At 39.9% G+C, this 25114-nt stretch overlaps 1 protein-coding gene across 25 annotated transcripts in view; it reads right to left on the bottom strand.

Moving 5' to 3' along the window:
- EPB41L3 (erythrocyte membrane protein band 4.1 like 3) overlaps positions 1-25114 on the bottom strand; it is a 146084-nt gene that overhangs the window by 80441 nt on the left and 40529 nt on the right. For all 25 annotated transcript variants that reach the window (XM_036905885.2, XM_036905886.2, XM_036905896.2 and 22 more), the window contains one exon: positions 1128-1330. In XM_036905885.2, coding sequence (XP_036761780.2) covers positions 1128-1319 — 192 coding nt within the window. In that variant the 5' untranslated portion in view covers positions 1320-1330. Of the gene's footprint in view, positions 1-1127; positions 1331-25114 lie in introns of those variants that run through there.

Below are 25114 nucleotides of genomic sequence, written 5' to 3'. Positions count from 1 at the left end.
AGTCACATCTGGGTATAGAAACTCGTCCCTGTCTACATTTATCCCCCAATTTCATGTTTATTTCATTTCAGAGTTAAGAGGGAAGAGTGGAGAAAAATCCAGTCTAGTAATGTTAAATTTCTGAAGTTTTATAAAAGACTAAAAGCATCACACACACACCCCTAAAAAAGACAAAAACCATGACAACAACTTAGATTTCGTTTAACAGGTTGGAAGGATAAAGCCCAGCTGCCCATCACAAAAGTGATTAGATCAGACAGAGCAGAGTCTATTTATAGAGCATGAAAATAATAGGGAATGCCATGGGAAAAGAAATAAAACAATCAGCTTGTAAACATAGTTTAGTGTGATAATACTGTGTAGTGCCTTCCAAAGAATTTGACTAACATGCTGATTTCTTATCTCTTCTCTCAACATCTTCTAGAATTTCTAGCTCAACACATACACTTCCACCCTGTAAAAGGTCAGTCATTTGCAGGGACTCCCAGATTTCCTTACCACATGAGTTGGTCCTCTAAAACATGTTAATTCCAGGTTTGAAGTTTTAAATATGGATTCATTCAAGACCCAGGTAGACAGTACACTTTGTATTCTGTATGAAAACTTTAAAAATAAGTTTTTGCCCTGCACGTGACAACTTAAGCACATCTAGGGAATAGAGTTGAAAATGAACATGTAGAAGAGGGAAAGAGACCCACTTGAATATCCACTAAAAGCAGCTGGCCACATTAGGGTCAGAGGGACCGCTGGGAAATATCAAAATAGCTTGAACCTCTAGGCTTGAAGAAAAATCAGGAGCATAATTAAAATCTGGAGTGTGGTATCTATTCTTCCTGCAAACCCAGATAAAACCGATAACCTGCAGTCCAGATTTCCCTCTGAGTTCAAGTGCTTTAATCAAATGAAGGAGTTACCAAGCAAAACTGTGGAATGTCATTCACTGAGAGCTTTAAAACAGCATAAATTTTCATCTGCCTGGCCAGAAGGGGTGGAGCTGTGACCCCTCATAGTTCCCTCCGGGGCTAGGAGACCAAGGTCAGAGCAGACCTGGGGAAGCCCGGTAAACATGCTTCTGGAGGAAGCTGGCAGGTGCAGCGGAGCAGACGGCCGCACGGGTCGCGGCTCACCTCCTTCCTGACTGGGGTGCTGTGCGCCGCCGCGCCCTCGAACTGCTCCAGGGCCTGTCGCTGCTCCTCGCCGCCCGGCTCCGGCCCCGGCCCTGGCTGAGCCCCCGTGCGCCCCTGCGGGCCCGCCGCCTCCTGGGGCTCGGCCTCCTGCTCCGGTTTGGATTCCGAGTCTGAACCGGATTCAGTCGTCATGGTTGATTGTTCTGCAAGCAAAAAAAACGGAAGGTGCCATCACTCAGTGCAATTACCTTCCCCAGGCAAGAAAGCTAGGATGCCACACGTGGAAAGGCTGCAGAGAACCATGATATAAAGGATGGAAGAAGCGACCAAGCAGAGCACCATCCAGTGACACACACTTGACAGACGACTCATTAAATTACCCCAAAGATGGGTGCCCTGAATGGGTCAAAATGAATATTTAACTAGAAGTGAAAGTTGATCTGTAATATCACAGGTTTTATTCCTATTAGAATTTTGTCACAGATTATTAAAATGACATCAGTGTCCTAATTATTACATAACTTACATACATTTGATGTCAGAAAAATGAGTTTGCTACATCAGCTGGATATGTATTTTAATCTCTGGGAAGGATGATCTAATTAATAATGGAAGCAAGAATTTTTTCTCATTCCCTTTCCTCTTATTTCTACACAGGGGCCCTGCTCTGCCTCTCCAAACCCCTGAATCTGTCCTTCCTTGAACAAATGCCTTCCCTCGACCTCTCCTGACTCTGGTATCCCCTTTCGCGTTAGCAATGACAACTACAACAGAGGCTTCCTCTGCCCCACCCTGGCCAAGCCCTGGCCAGGGCGTTTCTGCCAAAGAGTTTTTCTGTCTGGTATCTCATAAAGAACTCCCCCAACTGATCTTAAAATATGATAATTTGCTCTTACATCCTCAGAAAGACCTTCTAAAATATAACCACCATCTTCTAATAGTTTCCTGGTCAAGAAACTTAAGCATTTTTTGCCTCAGTTTTTACATCTGTCGAATGAGGAAATTGAACTTGATTACATGTAAAGAACTAAATTTCTGTATTACTTTTTCCCCTACTCATAGGCATTCTACTATTTAAAGCAAGTTTTTGCTCCCAGCAGCAAGAGAGATGCTACACCAGTGGTTATCATGTCATTTAAGTAATTTCTTATCTTAGGTATATGGTAAATATCTCAAAAACAAAGAGGCTGTCATACAATTTACCTCCTAATTCAAATTTGATGGTAAAAATATCACAAGCAAAGGGCTGGTATAATACTTTAAGCAAATGCTACAGTCATTAGGATAAAATAGAATCACACAAAATAAAACTCCATAGTAAAGCCAACATTTAGCTCTTATCTTCATAGTATATATTGGAATACATTTAATAATTTGAAGAAGAGGGACTATACAAATACCAGTCTATGTTTTAAACTAAATGCTATATGTGCTTTCTATTTAGAGTTACTTTTTAACATCACCAGCTATTCTGTCTGTTGAATGAAAGACATTATCAACTTGGCATGTGCTCAGCAGCCCAAAGCATGTGCAAATATGAAGACCAAACACCGAACAAGATAGTGATCCAAATAAAACTAACAATTTTCTTGTTTCCTCTTTTATTACATTTTAGATTTTCAAACAAATCTTGAAAGTAAATATTATATTTGCTTTTGCATGCTTATACTAGGAAGTGTTGAGTCTACAGAAAAAAACAGTGGAAGAAAGGAAAAGGTGCTGGCACTGTAATTCAGAACCTAAATCAAATTCTACCTTTTAGAAGGGGGAGAATTCATTTTAATTACCAATTCAATAAACTTGTATTGAGTATTCAGTGTAAGTGAAACAGCACTCATGGTCTAGAAATAGATAAATATGTTGTAACCCCCCTTCCACCTCACCCAAGGAGTTCATATTCTGTGACAGAAAATGACTCCCCCAGAATCCATTTTCTCCCCCTTCCTTTCAGTAATTAAACTTTCAATGTTAGCTGGTATTCCATCCAGCTTGACACCACAGTGAATTGTGTTCATGTGATTAAGGCTGGACCAATGAGACAATAGAGAAAAGGTAGTCAATGTTTAGGTCATTTCCATAAAGACAAGGCCACTTGCCCTAGATTCCCTTTCCCATTGGCTGGAAAATAATGACTGACACAGTTCCATAGACCCAATCATGGAGGCCTCAAGTTCAGAAGGATTCCAGAGCCTCCACCTGGGTCCCTGGATGACTTCATGGAGCACAGCCCACCTGCTCTGGGTTGTTGCATGAAGCAGAAATCATCTTCTGTCTTCTAATACTATCTATAGACTAAAATTCTACCAAAATATTGTCATATGCCAGGGATTCCCAACAAAGTACCCTTCCCTTGATCTCATATCCTTCATCAGCTACTACCATATTTCTCTGCTTTCTACTCATAACTTATCAGAAAAATTTTTTTGACCTTTACTGTCTTCTACATCCCATTTCTCCGCAGCTGCTCCAGACTGACTCCACTGGGGCAGCCCGTGTGGACAAAGCAATGGACCAGCCACTCTTGTCTGTTCTCATCTCCTCTGACCTGTTAGCAGCCCCAGCCCAGGGGATAAGACTGTCCTTGTCAACATTTTTCCCTCTGGGGATTCAGAGCACACCACACTCTCCTGCTAATCTCCTCTGGTTTCTCTTTCTCATTCTCTTTTACGGGTTCCTCCCTATCCAACCTCTCAATATAGGAAGTTAAGGAAAATTCAATTCTAGGCCCTCTTTTGTCTTTACATTTTCTCCCCAGCTGATGACATCCTTTTCCAGGGATTTAAATACTTCTTAGAAGCCAACAGCTCACATATTTACATCTCTACTCCAAACCTCGGTTCTGAGCTTTAAAATTCAACTGCCCACTTGATGTTCCTCACTGACACCGCCCAGGGATCCCTGGATTTTCTCTCCCAAGTCTGTTCCTCCTCCCCTCATCTTCCTCACACCTCAATAAATGGCAATGCCATTCCTTCCAGCCAGAATTCCAGAGGTCACCCTAACACCTTCCTTTGCTTTACCTTATCTAATATATACATAACAAAGTTTTACAAACAATTCAGTCTTGCAAATACATATATATAAAAATATGTATTTCCAAAATATATCTTGAATCAGTCCCTGCCACTACCTAAGCCATCCTGACTCCTTTGATAACTTTTTCCCTGTTTCTATTCCAGCCCACCTCTGTCTATTCTGTCTGATATTCATAAAACACAAATCTAGTCAGATCACGCTAATAGCTTCCCAATGTGCTGGAAGTAAAATCTAAACTCTTAATTACCAAGCACAAGTCTACGCCTCAACATCCCCTCCCGCCAGTGGCACTGTCCCCCACTATGATCCAGCCACAAGGTCTCTGTTCACTTTCTAATCCACATCCAGGTTTCTTCCTCTGGGTTGTTTTCAAACAAGCTGTTTTCTGCAAGAACACTTTTTCTTCTGCTCTTCAAGTGGATAATTCCCATGCTTCAAGTATTGGTTGAGAAAGCCTTTCTCTTTTTACATAGTTATTCTAACTATTGCTTATTGTTTCTTCCCAATAATTTATCAGATTTTATGATTATTCAACCATCTCCCAACCTCTCCTCCATATATTCATTGGTGGGACTCATGTGTTTATATCCAATATACCCTGTATCAACATAGTACCGAGAACATAGTAGGTATTTCAATAATTAGATGAATGACTAAATAATAAAAAGAACTCCATTTATTGTCATATCTATGTATTTAAAAGTGTAATAAATCATCCTTATAATCCTTAACCATAGTAAAATCTCTCATGTGAGTAAAGAGTAGGTATTTCTATGTTTTATAGAAAACAGAACCCAGTTACAATTTTCAGAACTGAACTCTCCCTACAAGGTAAGAGACATGATTGGTTTGATCATGGTGTAATGCTTTTACTAGTACACAAAAGGGTTTCCGAAAACTCAAAAAGAAAATATTTAGGTGGTTTAGAGAATTTGTATAAAAGAGTAACCAAATACTATCATAAATTTAAGAAATAAATGACTACTAGAAAAAGCATATTTTAAAAAGAAGCTTAACTTTCCCAGAAATGGCACTTCTTGCATTTAAATCATATTACTAAATAAATGTTGGCAACTTCAATATCCCGTATTTTCTATGAATATCGTATTAAGGATTCTCTGTTATTACATGTTTCAGCACATAATAGCTATAACTTAATAATTAGATGTCAAAACTTCTACAGAAGTAGAACCAGAATCTTATCTCAAAATATGAAAATTTCAGTTCATTTCATGTTAATCTGTATATAATCTTCATAGATAAAATACATGAAGAAAATCAGCAGCAAATAAGTTGCCATGTGTGATCCTGGGGGACTAAACTTTTTTAGTCTTTTACTTCCTCCTTCATAAAACAAGGGGTTCAGACTAGAGTTCAGTGCTGACCCAATCAACAGGGGTAATGGGAGGGGAGAGTGGGGAGGAGGAGCAAAAGGCAGGGGACGTGGAGATTCTGCCAAGAATTTTCTTTCAGCTTAAGGCAATGAATTTGTTACCTCCCCTCATCTTTCAACATCCTCACTTTTTGCACAAATGTAATTGTAGTCATTCATCTCCCATCAATGTCCTCTAAAATTTTAAATGTCAAGTATGTTAAAACAAGAATCTTTCTAAACACATGATATGAGCCCCTGGACTCACTACATGAAATAGAAGGGAACAAATCAGTAAAGTGATCTCCTAATTTTGAGTTTTGGTGTTATTATTCTGGTTGTGAAACCATTTTATATTTGCTTTTGCCTTTAAATCCATGAGTTGTCCCTAAGGCAGAGAATCAGTTACAAAAGCTGAATAAAAATGGCAAAAGGGATGGAGCCCAGCAACCACCTATCAATTATCTAAATAATAAATAACCTACCATTATTTTCAAAGTATGAATATACCTGTCACATATCACATAAATCACAGAACTTCAAACTGCAAATAAAATCCTATGTCCTTGTCAAATCTTTCCTAGATATATTTTTTCTAGCACTGTATGCCTAATTCAATGAATGGAAATACTGCTTTTTTTGTCTTATTTTAATACAATAAAACTTTTATTGCTGTTGAGAGATAGCGAAGCAATAAACCTGAACAATGTAAGGCTGTTTCACTCTGGAATCTCAATATAATCAATATTTAATTCCACATATCTGAAAGGCCATAAGTTCACACTGTACCTGTGAATAAACAATATTGACAGCCTAGATCAATAAATTCAATTTCAAAACATAATATCTTTCTTCCCTACCCACATGCCAACACAGGCAAGCAATAAACTGAGTCTTAATTGTCAAACAAAATCAGAAGCATATAAGTACAGTACTTCTAATTTTAACTCTTTATTTTCATAATTTTATAGTGTATCTCCAATCTTATTCCCAAATGCCAAAACATTTTTTTAAATTATATTTTATATTTACATTGTTTCGGTTTTTCTTTTTCTCACACTAGTTTCTTGATTTCTTGGATGACCTCTGCCACTTAGGATTGTACATTTCCCTTTTCAACTCACGAAAGATTATTGCTTTACAATGTTCCTTTCTCTCCTCCACTAAAAGTAACTATTGATTATTTGAGTTATTGGAAATAAACACCATCACTTGCAATCACAAACAGAAAACAACACAAAATGCTTATGCTTAGCTTTGGCTCAAACTGTGTCTTTTCTTATATTAAATGTACCTTATTATACCTTATTGTGTGTTGCTTAAGCTAAAAAGGTTTGGATTCCTAGACACTCCAATTCTCAAAGTTGGTGCAAGGACATTCATTAGGCAATCCAGGGTGATGGCAAGAGAAGTACTTTGTCTTTTTAAGAAACACGAACTGTATTTCATTATGCTTCTTTCAGCAATATCTTTGGTAAATGACTACCAAAAGAAATGGCAATGAGCTTCAAAGAAGGCATTGGGCAGATGAAATGAAGTCATAATCCCAATTCCCAACTATTTCCACCTGTGAAAATGGTAATGGCCAGGCGTTTCAGCCTTTGTCCCTTTTCAGCTCTACTTTTTTATTCTGTAGACAAAAAAAGACAGTTTACCCTACTCTTTTCCACTTTTAGAATAGCATCTCTAATCTGTCTCCTAAGTAAATGACTGCCAAATTAGCTTTCTCTATTCAAATTTACCTACTTCTCTTGCTGATATGAAAATTTAGTGGTATTTTATTAAAAAATACAAACCTAGAAATTAGTGGAGGAAAATACTTAATGTAAATCTCTGTCATTTAGGTATAAAGCAGGATTCCTGTGGAATAACAAATCACTTCATAAAAGAAAAATCCTGAGATGGATTAAAGATGGCAGCGTGAGAAGAGAGACAGAGGCTTCCTCCTAAAAATGGATACAATTAGAAAATATAGTTGGCGCAACTAATCCTGAGAGAGCAACAGGAAAGAGGATGGCACCGGACTGCACACACCTGGAGAAAAGAGCAGACCTCAGTGAACAGGGTAACGTACCAGAGCTGTGGCTCCGCAGGACCCAAGCCCCTTGCCCACCCCAGCTCACCAGCAGGAGGAAGAGAAATGGAGCAGGGAGGAAGTGGAAGTCTTGGGACTGCTGAATACCTAGCTCTGGAGATCTGCTCTGGGAGCACAAACCTACATTTCATGGTGCTTTCATGAGACTCGCATGACTACCGGGCTGGAAAGTTAATACAGGCAGAGTTCCTGGGGAGACTGGGATTCCGGCCACTTGTGGAAAGCAGGGATCCATACCTGGCTACTCCGGGACAAAAACATACCTGTGTGAACAGCCCACTGGCTCAGGCAGTGAAGACAGGCACAGCAGCCAGGAGGTGGGGAACAGCTCTTTCCTCCCCCCAGGCACCAGTACCGCTCCCCTGCGACCCCCGACATTGCTTCAGGGGCTGAACAGCACCAGAATAGAGCTTCTGGACACTAGAGGGCGCCATATACAAATATGAAATGCCAAAGGAACCTTGTCCAGAGTAAAATTATTAATACAACTCCTGAGAAAGATTTAAATGATATGGACCTCGTGACTCTTCCTGAAAGGGAGTTCAAAATAAAAATCATCAACATTCTAATGGAGGTACGGAAAGACATCCAAGAACTCAGGAATGAATTCAGGTCGGAGATCCAATCGTTGAAGAGCACAATGGAGGGTATTAAAAGCAGGCTGGATACGGTGGAGGAGGAATAAATGAAATAGAAACTAGAGAAGAGGAATACAAAGAAGCTGAGGCACAGAGAGAAAAAAGGATCTCTAGGAATGAAAGAATATTGAGAGAACTGTGTGACCAATCCAAGCAGAACAATATACGCATTATAGGGATACCAGAAGAAGAAGAGAGAGAAAAAGGGATAGAAAATGTCTTTGAGGAGGTAGTTGCTGAAAACTTCCCCAATCTGGGGAAGAAGATAGTCTCTCAGGCCATGGAGATCCACAGATCCCCCTACACAAGGGACCCAAGGAAGACAACACCAAGACACATAGAAATTAAAATGGGAAAGACCAAGGATAAGGACAGACTGTTAAAAGCAGTCAGAGACAGAAATAAGATCCCATACAAAGGAAAGCCCATCAGGCTAACATCAGACTTCTCAGCAGAAACCTTACAGGCCAGATGGGAGTGGCATAATGTATTTAATACAATGAAGCATAAGGGCCTGGAATCAAGATTACTTTATCCAGAAAGATTATCATTTAAATTTGAAGGAGGGATTAAACAATTTCCAGATAAGCAAAAGCTGAGGGAATTTACCTCCCACAAACCATCCCTACAGTCTATTTTGGAGGGACTGCTATAGATGGAAGTGTTCCTAAGGTTGAATAGCTGTCACCAGAGGTAGTAAAACCACGGTAGGGAGGGTGGAGCAGCTGATTGTGAGGCAAATGCAAAATTAAATTGACTATCCCCAACGTCAATCAATGGATAGACAAAAAGTACAGAATTTGATATCTAATATATAAAGAATGAAGGAGGAAGAAAAAGGAGGAGAAATAGAAAAGAACCTTTAGATTGTATTTGTAAAAGCATACTAAGTGAGTTAAGGTAGACTCTTAGACAGTAAGGAAAGTAACCTGGAACCTTTGGTAACCACGAATCTAAAGCCTGAAATGTCAATAAGTACATACCTATCGATAATCAACCTAAATGTAAATGGACTGAATGCACCAATCAAAAGACAGAGAGTCACTGAATGGATAAAAAAACAAGACCCATCTATATGCTGCTTACAAGAGACTCACCTCAAACCCAAAGACATGCACAGACAATGTGTATCCTGTTGCTTTGACTAAAAGTCAAGGGATGGAAAAAGATATTTCATGCAAACAACAGGGAGAAAAAAGCAGGTGTTGCAGTACTAGTATCAGACAAAATAGACTTTGAAACAAAGAAAGTAACAAGAAACAAAGAAGGACATTACATAATGATAAAGGGGTCAGTCCAACAAGAGGATATAACCATTATAAATATATATGCACCCAACACAGGAGCACCAGCATATGTGAAACAAATACTAACAGAACTAAAGGAGGAAATAGAATGTAACGCATGCATTTTAGGAGACTTCAACACACCATTCACTCCAAAGGACAGATCCACCAGACAGAAGATAAGTAAGGACACAGAGGCACTGAACAACACACTAGAACAGATGGACCTAATAGACATCTATAGAACTCTACACCCAAAAGCAACAGGATACACATACTTCTCAAGTGCACATGGAACATTCTCCAGAATAGACCACATACTAGGCCACAAAAAGAGCCTCAGTAAATTCCAAAAGATTGAAATTCTACCAACTACCTTTTCACACCACAAAGGTATAAAACTAGAAATAAATTGTACAAAGAAAGCAAAAAGGCTCACAAACACATGGACGCTTAACAACACACTCCTAAATAGTCAATGGATCAACGACCAAATTAAAATGGAGATCCAGTAATATATGGAAATAAATGACAACAACAACACAAAGCCCCAACTTCTGTGGGACGCAGCGAAAGCAGTCTTAAGAGGAAAGTATATAGCAATCCAGGCATATTTAAAGAAGGAAGAACAAACCCAAATGAATAGTCTAATGTCACAATTACCAAAATTGGAAAAAGAAGAACAAATGAGGCCTAAAATCAGCAGAAGGAGGGACATAATAAAGATCCAAGAAGAAGTAAATGAAATTGAGAAGAATAAAACAATAGAAAAAAATGAATGAAACCAAGAGCTGGTTCTTGGAGAAAATAAACAAAATATATAAGCCTCTAGCCAGACTTATTAAGAGAAAAAGAGAATCAACACACATCAACAGAATCAGAAAAGAGAAAGGAAACATCATGATGGACCCAACAGAAATACAAAGAATTATTAGAGACTACTATGAAAACCTATATGCTAAGAAGCTAGAAAACCAAGAAGAAATGGACAACTTCCTAGAAAAATACAACCTTCCAAGACTGACCAAGGAAGAAACACAAAATCTAAACAAACCAATTACTAGCAAAGAAATTGAAGCAGTAATAAAAAAACTACCCAAGAACAAAACCCCCGGGGCCAGATGGATTTACCTTGGAATTTTATCAGACATACAGAGAAGATGTAATACCCATTCTCCTTTAAGTTTTCCAAAAAATAGAAGAGGAGGGAATACTCCCAAACTCATTCTATGAAGCCAACACCACCCTAATACCAAAACCAGGCAAACACCCCACCGAAAAAGAAAATTACAGACCAATATCCCTGATGAACGTAGATGCAAAACTACTCAACAAAATATTAGCAAACCAAATTCAAAAATACATCAAAAGGATCATACACCATGACGAAGTGGGATTCATCCCAGGGATGCAAGGATGGTACAACATCAGAAAATCCAGCAACATCATCCACCACATAAACAAAAAGGACAAAAACCACACGATCATCTCCATAGATGCTGAAAACGCATTCGACAAAATTCAACATCCATTCATGATAAAAACTCTCAACAAAATGGGTATAGAGGGCAGGTACCTCAATATAATAAAGGCCATATACAATAAACCCACAGCCAACATCATACCGAACAGCGAAAAGCTGAAAGCTTTTCCTCTGAGATCGGGGACTAGACAGGGATGCCCACTCTCCCCACTGTTATTTAACATAGTACTGGAGGTCCTAGCCATGGCAATTAGACAAAACAAAGAAATACAAGGAATCCATATTGGTAAAGAAGAAGTCAGACTGTCACTATTTGCAGATGACATGATATTGTACATAAAAAACCATAAAGACTCCACTCCAAAACTACTAGAACTGATATCGGAATACAGCAAAGTTGCAGGATACAAAATTAACACACAGAAATCTGTGGCTGTCCTATACACTAATAATGAACTAATAGAAAAAGAAATCAGGAAAACAATTCTATTCACAATTGTATCAAAAAGAATGAAATACTTAGGAATAAACCTTACCAAGGAAGTGAAAGACCTATACCCTGAAAACTATAAGACACTCTTAAGAGAAATTAAAGAGGACACTAACAAATGGAAACGCATCCCATGCTCTTGGCTAGGAAGAATTAATATCATCAAAATGGCCATCCTGCCCAAAGCAATATACAGATTTGATGCAATCCCTATCAAATTACCAGCAGCATTCTTCAAAGAACTAGAACAAATAGTTCAAAAATTCATATGGAAACACCAAAGACCCCGAATAGCCAAAGCAATCCTGAGAAGGAAGAATAAAGTTGGGGGGATCTCGCTCCCCATCTTCAAGCTCTACTACAAAGCCACAGTAATCAAGACAGTTTGGTACTGGCACAAGAACAGAGCTACAGACCAGTGGAACAGAATAGAGATCCCAGATATTAACCCAAACATATATGGTCAATTAATATATGATAAAGGAGCCATGGACATACAATGGGGAAATGGCAGTCTTTTCAACAGATGGTGCTGGCAAAACTGGACAGCTACACGTAAGAGAATGAAACTGGATCACTGTCTAACCCCATACACAAAAGTAAATTCGAAATGGATCAAAGACCTGAATGTAAGTCATGAAACAATAAAACTCTTAGAAAAAAACATAGGCAAAAATCTCTTGGACATAAACATGAGCAACTTCTTCATAAACATATCTCCCCGGCAAGGGAAACAAAAGCAAAAATGAACAAGTGGGACTACATTAAGCTGAAAAGCTTTTGTACAGTGAAGGACACCATCAATAGAACAAAAAGGTACCCTACAGTATGGGAGAACATATTCATAAATGACAGATCTGATAAAGGGTTGACATCAAAAATATATAAAGAGCTCACGCACGTCAACAAACAAAAAGCAAATAATCCAATTAAAAAATGGGCAGAGGAGCTGAACAGACAGTTCTCCAAAGAAGAAATTCAGATGGCCAACAGACACATGAAAAGATGCTCCACATCACTTGTCATCAGAGAAATGCAAATTAAAACCATAATGAGATTATCACCTCACACCAGTAAGGATCGCCACCATCCAAAAGACAAACAACAACAAATGTTGGCGAGGTTGTGGAGAAAGGAGAACCCTCCTACACTGCTGGTGTGAATGTAAATTAGTTCAACCATTGGGAAAAGCAGTGTGGAGGTTCCTCAAAAAGCTCAAAATAGAAATACCATTTGACCCAGGAATTCCACTTCTAGGAATTTACCCTAAGAATGCAGCAGCCCAGTTTGAAATAGACAGATGCACCCCTATGTTTATCGCAGCACTGTTTACAATAGCCAAGAAATGGAAGCAACCTAAGTGTCCTTCAGTAGATGAATGGATAAAGAAGAGGTGGTACACATACACAATGGAATATTATGCAGCCATAAGAGGAAAGCAAATCCTACCAATTGCAACAACATGGATGGAGCTAGAGGGTATTATGATCAGTGAAATGAGCCAAGCGGGAAAGAGAAATACCAATTGATTTCACTCATCTGTGGAGTATAAGAACAAAGGAAGATTGAAGGAACAAAACAGCAGCAGAATCACAGAGCCCAAGAATGGACTAACAGTTACCAAAGGGAAAGGGACTGGGCAAGAGGGGTGGGAAGGGAGGGATAAGGGTAGGAAAAAGAAAGGGGGCATTACGATTAGCATGTATAATGTGGTAGGGGCATAGGGAGGGATGTACAACACAGAGAAGTAGTGATTCTACAGCATCTTACTACGCTGATGGACAGTGACTGTAATGGAGTTTGTGGGGGGGGACTTGGTGAAGGGGGGAGTCTAGTAACCATAATGTTCTTCATGTAATTGTAGATTAATGATAATAAAATGAATTTAAAAAAAAGAAAAAAAGAAAAATCCTTCATACTACGGGAACTGCCTACAGGGATTTAGGACTACAATGGACTAATTTTTTTAAAAACAAGCCTTTTCATTTTCCTTTTATGGTTCAAATATAAATTTACAGAATAGAGGCTAGTAGACCTACATATACAGAGCTTAATTATTTGTGAATACTGAATGCCATCCACCAGTACACTAAAAGCCACCAATTGCAGGCAAATTAAAAGACAGTAATATCCCCTGACCCCTCTACTGGATTCTTCCTATTTCCATTAAAAGAAGAAAAAACCCTAATATCACCCATCTTAAAAAATCACAAGGAACCAAATTGACCTGCTCTTGTTCTCACATTCCATCCCTCTATAAAACCATCTCTACTCCTCAGTGCAGCCCTGCCTCTTCACTACTATTTACAGTCATGCTTCTGGAAAGAATGTTCTTCCTGTGCTGCCACTATGTCCTCCCTCCCACTCTTCAGAGTACAGCGGACTCCTGAACAACACAGGGAGTAGAGGCAAAAATCAGCATAACTTCTGACTCCCCCAAAACCTAACTATTAGCTTACTGTTGACCAGAAGCCTCACCAATAACATAAACAGTCACTGACACATATTTTGTATGTTATATGTATTACATACCATGTTCTTACAATAAAGTTAGAGAAAAAGTTCTTTCAACTTGTCACCAATCTCCAAAAAAATTTCCATACATTTAGTGAAAAAGCCCCACACATAAGTGGATCCACACAGAACTCATGTTGCTCAAGGGTCAACTGTATTCCCCATTACTCTAGTAAACCGTACTAAGGTCACCAAGGACATCCCTTCAGGCCAGTAAGTCCTATATGACACCCCTTCTCATCTTTGCATTCTCTCTGTTTTTGACACTTGATTTTCTGGCTACTCTTTCTCATTTCCATTTGCCTCTTCAAATTCTTTTTCTCACACCCAGCTTCTAACTCTGTAGTTCTTTAGGAATCGGTCACACTCCCTAAACCCTCTTCCTTGGAGAGCAACTCTGCTTCATTACAAATATAATGACAATCCCAAAATACAGGATGCTGAGATGTAGATCCATATATATGACTCTAATTCTCACCTCTTCCACCTGAATATCTCACAGGCACCAAAAAATGAACCTCCTCCACTAAACTTTTGGTCCCATTCCCTCCCAGCTCAGTCTGGGGACTGCAGCCAACCCCATTTCATAGGTGGTCTTCTGTTTGTCCAGCTATCCTGCTGGGAATCAAGATACCACCTCCTGACCCTTGGCCCTGACCCCCAACTCATCACACCTGTCCATTTCATATTGATTGTGTTTAAAGAAGGAAGACAGGAGAAAATTCTAGACATAGGTAACCAATCAGGCAAGGGCAGAACAGAAGGAAAAATCAGTTGCACTTACTTGTGGTCTGTTGTGGCTGGAACATACACGGAGTGTGAGGAGTGACAAGAGGTGACAAGGCCCACCAGGCAGAGGCGGGTCCTGCAAGGCCATCTGGTATTCACTAAGGAGACTTCATGCATTACACAGAGGCCACTCTGGCAGCCACAAACATGTCAAGGAGTCAGCTGGACTGACTGTTTGGCTCAACATCGACCAAATTAATAGACTCAGAGGAGCTTCAATGGAGCAGCAGCGAACAAGTTATTCCTCAGAGCACAAACAGTGGAATTCAGGACTGGTCATTATGAAATATCTTCATAAACTTGACAATAAAGAGTTGACACTCTCAGTGTTTATGACCAGAAGCTGGGACAATTCTGATAGCTATTTTTTTCAAACAATCCTTTCAGCTATACTTGGTTCAAATCTTTAAGCCAAAATATCAGCTCCTATGGATTTGACTGGCTTTATAAAAAAAGCGGGACACTGGAATTTTTGTGAAGATGACATAATAATTCAAAAATCACTATCACAATGACCGCTGTAAACCTGCAGGGGATTACCAAAATCTATTAATATGGAGACAAAACTTCCTAACAGCATTGTACATATACAATTCAGTGTTGGGAATTTAAAAAAAAAAACAGGACAAAAGAATAAAAGTAAAAAAGGCCACAGTCCCCTGCATCAAGGAATATACATTCTGACAAATGACCCTGGGAGGCAAACCAGCCACAATATCCAGGGTCTGAGAAGTAAGTCAAGAGGAGGGGCTTTCCAACATGGGGTGGAAAGCACTTCACAGGAAATAATCCTTGTTTGATGGAAAAATAATCACTAACCTTCAGTCCCAAGTTAAATGACTAGCTTTAAGATTTAGATGCACATAGGCATCATAGGCTACTTCAGGAAGATAAAAGGGAAACAGGGATAAATAAAAGTGCAGGAGAGGCCCCCTGACAGGAAAGGAGGGCACAGACCAGCCTCAACCCCACCACATGCTCTGTGACCTCAGTGGAATTTGCCTTCCTTTTCTTTCTAAATTCCGAAATTCTAGATTCCTGAGAGCCAGAGACATGACTGTATTAACAGCATGAGCACTGAGCAAACTTTGTCCTGTAAGATAAGACAGATCCTGATCTTACTGACCAGCCCCAAGGGTATAAATCAACTAGGCCAGGCCATCGCCAGCATGCCAAGAAGGCCAAGCCCCTCGCCACTGCCTGGGCAGCTGAAGGCTCATTAACTGAGCCCATTAAGGGATTTTACTGCACTGAGGCAGTACTTACCCAGATAATCTGAAAAGGCTGAAGGAAACACTCTTAGTTTACTTAGCACATTGGTTTATTTTTAGTAAGTCTTTAGCTTTTCTTTTTAAAATAAAAAATGTTGAGATCTATCTGTGAGCAGAAAAATTAACAGAGGTAGTTTAGAAGACAGATAGATATGGTGATTATGATTATGTAAGTGTTTACCTCATTAACATAATATCCCTATTTCCAGATCCAACTGGTGCCAAATATCAGAGTAGTACATTGCATATACCTTCGAAATACCAAGAATATTTGGTTGCTCCCACAATCCCCCTAAATGCCCTTCCATAAACCCAGATAGCAGCTGGCTCCGTCTCTGGATGCAGGGGGCTTGTGTTATGGAAGGCCTTTGGGGTCAGTGACAGTGCGAACAGTAGGAGAGGCAGGGTTCCTGAAGGGACAAAACTACTCACAAATTAAATCTATACGGAGAGTGGCAGAAAAACCACTTCAGGTCTGTTCTAGGACGTCTGCATCACAATCACTCTGATTAGAGCAGGGAAGTTCTCAAACTAGGGTTTCCTGAATTCTGGAGGCTGGGGAAGAGCACCTAGGGATGTGCATGTTTGTTTTGCTATTTGGAAGGAAAGTGTACTTTCACTGCCGTGACAGAGCTGCATATGCTAACCATGTGCCTCTACTTCAGCCAGAAATTTATCAGTTAGGATTAAAAATACCAGTGACAGCATTTCTTCACTCACTGATATACATTCCTTCCACAAACATTTCCTGCATAGGTGTTCTGAAGCCTGGGGGGACATCAGATAAAGACAAATGGTTCTCTGCTCTAGGGGAGCCTGCTTTCTAACTGAAGGAGAAAAAGAAAAAATGTCAGCTATGGAGAGATGCAGTCTGAAGTAGATGGCTGGCCTGCTTCCACTGACTGGCTGGGGAGGGCTTCTCCAACGAGGGGATGGATGGTAATGCAGATGTTCCCATCGACATGAATCTGCCAGGTGAAGATACAGGGGCTGGACAATGCCTTCTAGGTGCCCAGGACCTAAGGGCCAAATGAGCTGGGAGTGGTCCAGGAACGAAAAGACAGTCGAGCTAGCAGGGAAGACGGCACATGATGAAGCAGATGTGGGTGGGGGTCAGATCCTGTGAGTCTTGGTGAGCCAGTTTATGAAGCTGGATTTTATTTTACATGCACTAGAGCATTTTAGGGTGAGGAATGATAGGGTCTTAGAGAAGCTTTTAAAAGACTGCTATGGCTTCTGAGTGAAGGAGCAAGGGGGAGAGCAGAGAGAGCAGTTTTGCAGGCTAGAGCAGCAGCCCGGGTGAGAGGGAAAGCTGAAGCGCAGCAGCAGGAGAGGAAAGGAAGGCATCCTTCAGGTGGGTGCCGCCGCAGACTCCGATGGATCTCGAGGAAGACAGAGCACATGGACTGAGCCGGCAGGCAAAAGCTCCTCTAAATGTTAGGTCTTTTATAAAAAGAGATCCACAGAGGTGAAAAGACTGCAAATCATGCATCCTCCAACAGGCAGGGAGCTGACCAACAAACAGACGTCCAGTTTCAATCATTACACATCTTGAGTGGTGCTCCATTGCCTTTAGCACTGGAAATCAGTGAACTGGAGGCCATCAGCGATCCTGTTTAAAAACATCTCATTCAGGAGAGAAGCGATGCCTGGCTTTATTGATAGTGAATGTATTCGTGTGGTCTCAGTGACAGCTCTAGTCTTCCCAAAAAAACAAACAGAATACCATGAGAAGCTTTGGCCTTTTGGCCAAATGTGTTTCTAGACTTCATCTGAGAGCCTCACTAATGGCTCAGCCTAAGCCTATGTACCTACAGGCTCATTTCGCACATTATCTGGCAGAGAATTTTTGTCTAGATGAAGTTCACCATGATTACCGCTGAGATGCTGTCATTAACAGGAACATGAATAGGTACTGGCGTAGTTTCTACAGGGTTGACTCAGGAATCCTGCTGGTGCTATAGAAGATTTTATTTACATTTCTAAATTGACCACACAGGAATCCTATAATGCCCCTGGGTAGGACTTCGAACCACCTTACAAAAGCAGAGGGTAGTGTTTTCCCATAACATATTTACATTTTTTCCCCTCTGACAAGCATTTTAATGCATTATTTCATATATACCAGAAATACTTCAAAGAACTGTTCCTGGGATAGGAAATTGCCAAATACATATATTTATTTTCAGGAGTAAATATGAACTTGAATTCAGTTTCTTAATAACAGTTCATCAGTGTTCCCTATCATTGAAATAGAGTTCAGAATTTCCCTGTGACTTCATTTCCCTTAGCCAAAGGCATTCCCAGAGTGTTCTTGAGGTTTTAAGGGAAAACTTAAATCAAATTGGAAATCTCAGAGTACCAATGAAATACACAAGAAACAGCACTGTCTAGCCCTATGTCAAACTAAATCCTTGAAAATGTAACAGATAAAGCTAAATATGGCAACTATTCTCTCCAATTTTCTGTTAACCATAAATCACTCTTTCTAAGTAAGAAACTGCCATTATGCCCTCAATGCGTAGACCATAACTCAAACACAGCATATCTGCTTCTTAACTAAAACACTCCACAAATATAAAATATTGCCTTATGGTTTCCTAAAAGTAGAGTTCATTTTCTACAATGCATAGGCTCTTGATGAGTTTGAGGGCTGACATAATTTCTCATAAACATTTTGTGCCTTTATTATTATTTTAAATTAAGGTACGGTGTTTGATAAAGTCAAAAAATCAAGGAATTTGTTTACGGATAACCACAGATGTGTGGTGCTCAGCACCTCCCTTACGTTCTTTCACTCAGACTCACCCCCCATGGCCCTGAAGTGCTGTCACCTCCCACAGGACAGCTGGGGACAGAGAGGTTAGTGCATAAATTGCCAAGATCACTTAACACTAAGCAAGGAGCCAAGAACAAAACCTGAGTTTCTGCTCCTAACAGAGCTCTTTCTTCCAAACAAGTCCTGCATTTGGGTACACCAACGAATCTGCTCTTAACCCCCATTCCAATTTCAGAACTGGACAACTTTTCAAAGTTATTGTTTTATATGATCATCTGTAATTCCACATTGCTGCATGCTACCTTACTCATCTAGGTACTTACTCATCTATCTTACTTAACGTAAGTCAAACACTAAAATTCTATAAAATTATAACTTGTTTAAAGACTATTTTCCCTACTAGTTATCTTTAAAATATATGTATTTTATACATATATATAAACTTCACAATATTAGTTTCTTCCTTTACATAAAGAGGTTTTTAATCTAGTGTGAACTTTCAGGATCCTATCCCAGGTTGACATTTTATTTTTGGAAAAAAAAAATTATTGCTGTTGCATCTAGAGAACAGATGAATGGACTGACTCTACTTCTTGATTCCCAGCAGTTTATAACTTTCTACAGACAGTGGCTTTAAGTCTCTAATGGACAAGCCTAAATTTTAATCAGTTTCAACTTTGAAAGTGTTTTTAATGGTGGCCCTAAAATTGACAAGAAATTGTTTCAAAATAGAAATGCCCAACTCCATCGTTTAAAATACTCAAGAATTCCACTGCTAAATTCAAAAGAGAAAAGGAGATAACATATTTCCTCTGTATTGTTGGCCAATTCTATCTCTGGGAAGAACTTACTAGCAAAAAGCTATCTTTGGCACCTTAATGCTGGAGCATATTTTTCTATTCCCCAACATCTGATTCTGCATCTGTGAGAAATAAGGTGTGAACCGTAGAGAGTGAATAAATTAAAGTGGAGTCAGACACTGTACAGTCATATTGTAAGTCTGACTCTCTTCTTGAAATGGTTCTCTCTTCAACAGAAGCGTTCATTTTAAAAACTGGGGAAGGGTGATGCTGAAACATCTGGTCTTTGCACCTTAGTGAGGGGCACTATACCCCCAAGAATCCACAATTCAGGTTTCTCTTTGTACATGTCAATACCATAGGGGTGAGGATGACTAAAACAAGAATGGCTGTCTCAAAACGACAAGTAGCCTGCACTCTAATTCCCTGTCTGTACAGGACAATGTCCCACATAAACAGACAGTGAACAAGTAATGATTGAATGACCTGTTTGTGCTTCTGAGTCTCACGAGTACAAGACAGTTCAGCAGATCTTGCTTTTATGTAGGAGATCCATAAATTAGATGAACAGCAGAACACGGACCTGGCCTGTCCATTTTCTGTAACTGCATGCATGACTCAAGGTGTTTATCTCTGTGGTGAGCTCCTAACAGTGAGCTTCATGCAGACACCCAAAACTAAGTCACCAGAAGGGTATGTGGTGAAAACGAGAAGGAAAACAAAAGGCAGAAATCGACCTTTCAAGGACCCTAGAAGATAAGCTGCCTATAAATATTTGTATCTTGTCTATAAAGGAGTTGTAGGCAGTGAGTCCTGAAGATGTATACAACAGAAGTAACATTTATGAAATCAATAAAGAAATATGAAAAGAATAAATAAAAGGCACTTTTTTGCTAAGAACAAGAAGTCACATACACGGAAAAAATTCCAGTCATTCTATTGCTTCTCTCTAATACTTACAAAATCATACAAAGTAATAGTTCTTGGCATCCTGGTGGTCACTAAATGCATAAATGGAGGAATGATTGAATGTATCAGCCTCATTTAATGTAAGTGTGCCCTATGTCACATGTTTACAAATGATATCTTGGGAAATCAGATCCAATTCAGTCTGACCCCCTAAACCCCTGGGGCTGTTTCGTGGTGTGCTGCACTGAGCAGAAATGAATGCAGTTTAATAACCCCACAAAGAAAATTCTAAATTTCATCAGTTTCCCTTTGTAATCCTGACATTTCCTAGGAAATTTCTGTATTCCAAAGCCAAATGAATAAAATTAGGTTTTCCCCACTGTAACTCTGGGAACAGGAAATCCCAGGGCAAAATACCTCTAAAACTGAACTCAGTCAAAGGGAGAAATAAAATTTAAAACCCGTTTATTGCTTACAACCTGCGGTCGGGGCCATTTCTCCCTCTGGCTCTGGCACAAACAAGCAAGACCTCCCCCTAACCTCTCAGGTTAAGATAAGCCCTTGGTTGCCCAGGTAATTACCCAATGATACGGAGATGAACTACCTACCGCCCCTGAGAAATGCCTGTTGATATGCATAGGCACTAAAGCCAGGCTAGAGATTCGGAAATATTACAATTTTACCCACACCCCCAGTTTCCTATCCTGGAGTCTTTGCCATCCCCTAATGAATTAGCTAAATGTTCTCAGCTCTTATCACAATGCTTACAGAGAGAGGAAATAGCTCTTCTGGCATTCTAGATCCTTCCATACTTACAGTTTTGGCAGGCTGTTGAATTTTTTCATCCTTCAATACAAATGTGAGGCCAAGTATTTAATTATTCTCTTTTCACTCTAATGCATTAGCTTTTATCTCTGTTAGTAATGGATGAAGACTACAGAGAAGGTTTCTTAGGAGATCACTGGCACACAAATGAGCTGCTTGAGAATAAAGCTTCATCATGTTGTCCACAGTGCTGATAAGAGGATTCCTTACTCCAGGGCCGTTCACTCTGTTCCTGTAATACTGGAAGGCTCCACATTTGTACCTCAAATCCTTTGTAATTAAAGCTTCAGGAGCTTGGCTCAGCCACCATCTTTCCTCCTGCTTCTGAGGTGACTCAGCAAATAAAAATGCAGCCCGAGGTTGGAACTGCCTTCAGATACTCTGGTTATGAGGGTTGAATTTCCCACACAATGTGCTAAAAATGACTGAATAGCTACAGGTGTGATGTTCCATTTACATTCTTTTTCTTTAATGGCAACTAAGCCAATAAACAACTCTTTGAAGTTTTAAATCCACATATTTCCAGTTCAATGGCGATTAACTTAAAGCCACACAACCAAAAATAACTGTGAAGAAAATCTGAAAGGCTGAAATACAGTTCATCTTAAAAATTTTTTATAGCTTCTTTATGCTCTAGATTTTTTTCTTAAAAAAAAGGTTTAATCACAGCAAACCCTGCTTCACTTACATGTTGATACATTTTTTAATTACTATACTTTTTACATGAAATTAGTTTTAAATTCTTTAACTTGTCTATGTAAAATAAAAGCAAAATAAATCTGGAAGCTTTATATGTAAAAAGTCATGCTAATTCTTTACTTTAGAGTTCTTCTGTTCAGAGGGGTCCTCAAAAAGGCAGGAAAGGGGTGTTTGCTCTCCCAAAGTAGACTCAGCCAGAGTAAAGCTGAGATGAGAAAATTGCAAAGCAAGGAAACAAAAGCAAAACTGAGGCCTATAAGAGGAGGGGATGGGCCTAAACATTTACGCATTGGTCCTAACACATTTGCCAGAGGCTCCTGGGAAGAGTCGCACAGATTCCAGGCAGGATGCAAGCTTCCAGGGCTCCCGCTGGTGTTTCTGAGGTAGGAAAGATGAAGGGACTGAGGAAATCAGCCTGAACTACTTTCCAAGAGCAGGGAAGTGATTTCTTCTGATAGAAGGGATGGGCCATCAACAAATGCCATACAGATGGGAGCCTAGCGCCAACTACTAACCGTGACAGGCTGGGGGTGACGCCTGGAGTTTTCAGCATCCAGACTCACCATGAGAAGACATGTTTAAGTGATCAACCGAACTGTCATCTCGGAATGGCTGACTCTTTTTCAGATGTTCTACAAAGGCACTGTTTTTATAATGTGAAGAAAAATAAAAAGGCTTCCTCTTAAAGACATATTTATCATATCTTTAAAAATACACTTTCCTAGGTTTTCCCTTAGTTTTTATAGGGAAAAAAAAGGATTGATTCTAATAGAATTTGTTTTCAGACTTCTGAAATCTATCCCTTTATCCTCCACTAATACTACTTGGTGCTACCATTCAGTAGGTGGAGCAAACCAGTGGAGTTTAAGGATTGCAGAGGATAATACTCAGAATACTTGGACAAGAACCTCCTGGGGTGCTGCTGAAACTGCATATTCCTCAGACCTAGCTACTGGTATAAAGAATCTTTAGAATACAGAGGTCTTGGTTCCACCCTGACCAATTCAGCCAGAATCTCTGGTGGAAACTCAAAGGTGTCAGTCATTTTTTAAAGCTACCCTAGGATTCTAAAATTCAGGCTGGATTGAGAACAGTTTGATAGCATTTCTGCACTCTTACTAAGGACCCAGGTGATTCTTACACTAAAGTTCACTCGCCACTGGTCTATAAGGAAACTAACAGTCTGAAAGTGATTTGAGTGACTGCATTTGGAGACAGAAATGGCAAGTGGATAACAATAGGTCATTGGCCCTGGTCAAGACTACCAATTTCTGTTTATTTTAATGACTGCCAAAAAACTGGTTCACCAATCTACTCCATTTGCATTTCATATGTGTACATGCCATTTTGTTTTTGTTGATTAATGCAAATGGTATATGTAGACTATTATGTTTTTGAATTTGAAGATCATCACTTCAGTAATATGTAACGCTCAGTACAAGCTGTATTTCAAATAGATACGTTCTTCCATCTCAGTCATGCTCAATCTTCCTCCCAAAATAATATTAAGTCATAACTGGTGGAAAGAATATATCTACCTATGTTAGTGTTGATTGCTGAAATAAGGTTAAGAACATCTCACTTCCTTAAAGTTGAGAAAATGTGATTTCCTCTTCTTTCAAAAATGTCCCTCCCTTAAGCTGAAACAGGCTTCTGCTGAGGAGAGGACCACTGGAGAGGATGAGAAACGAAAATGAACAGGAAAGGGAGAAAAATTAAGCCCTGCTAGTTATGACTCACCAGCTACCTTAAGTTTTTGCCTTAGTGATAACTCCAACCTGGACACCCAACTGTTCCTGGCCCAATGCTTTCACTTCAATTCCACAAAAAATTGCTGAGTACTTTACTTATCCTGAGTACTCTTATTTACCCAAATATGAAAACCTGTCAAGTTCTTTTCTGTTGACACCTCTACTACATTCTTTTCACCCTGGCAGCTCTGTTGAGCTTCCCCTTGAATAGGACAAAAGTGGAGCCAGCAGTGGGTCCAAGTGGATTTCAGTGCCTTTTACCAAATCAGTCCATGATCTACAGCATCACAACTAAGAACTAGGACCACAGCATTTTTATAACTTCAGAAACATTGGTTGTGAAAGGAGTATACAACAGGAACAAGATGGGGTCACAAATTATAACCTACTCTTTATTGTTTCTACTGGCATTTGCTTCTAGCTTGGATTCTTGGCAAATTTGGAATTGAGAGACCATTTCTTTCTAAGCAATAAAATATTCCCAATTGTTCCCCATCCCTTCCTTCTCCCTGATACAACATTAAGGGCAGCCAATCCTGAGCCTTCCTGACTGTCAAGCCTCCATGCTGTCCTGACATCAGCTCCAGCAGGTGAATGCATGTAGTCCTACAAGAGCACGGGGCCCACAGTGGGCTTCCCCTGGCCTAGAAGCTTCCCAGCACTATTCAACCTTATGCTTCAAAAGTCAGCTCAAACACCACCTCTACCCCAACCCTCCCCAGGGACAGTTCCCGCAGGCCCCATGGCACCTGTGCACATTCCTGTCACTCGGTCCTCTATGTCTGGCTGTATTTGTAGTGACATTTGCTTGAGAGGCTCTGCTACCAGACACCATTTTCTTAAAGGCAGGCCAAGTTTTTTCTCTGTCTACTAGAAGTCCGTCTCGAATCTACGGTGCCTAAAAGTGGGTCCTGAGCTTTCTTCCCCAAAGCAGTTCACCCGAGTCTTATCCCAGTGGCCAAAGAAAATACAAAAACGAACCAGCCTTTTCCACACACTCCTCAGTAATTCCCTTCCATAACTTCTGGGCCTCTACCTTCAACATACACGGGGAGCATGGCACACTCTCCCCCGCCACCCCCTGCAGCCCTGCGTCCTCCAGCCCAGTTGTTCCAGCACCGTGTCCACGGATCCCCCTGCCTCTGCCCATGCATGTGCTGGTGTTTTTGACACAACAGGCAGACTGACCCTTTTGGAATTTAATCAAATCATGTCATTTCTCCAAATTCCTCCAATGACTCCCTTTTTGT

Source organism: Manis pentadactyla, chromosome 6, assembly GCF_030020395.1.
Source record: "Manis pentadactyla isolate mManPen7 chromosome 6, mManPen7.hap1, whole genome shotgun sequence".
Lineage (NCBI taxonomy): Eukaryota > Metazoa > Chordata > Mammalia > Pholidota > Manidae > Manis > Manis pentadactyla.
The sequence above is the reverse complement of the archived record's forward strand: the minus strand, read 5'-3'. Positions and strand labels throughout refer to the sequence as shown.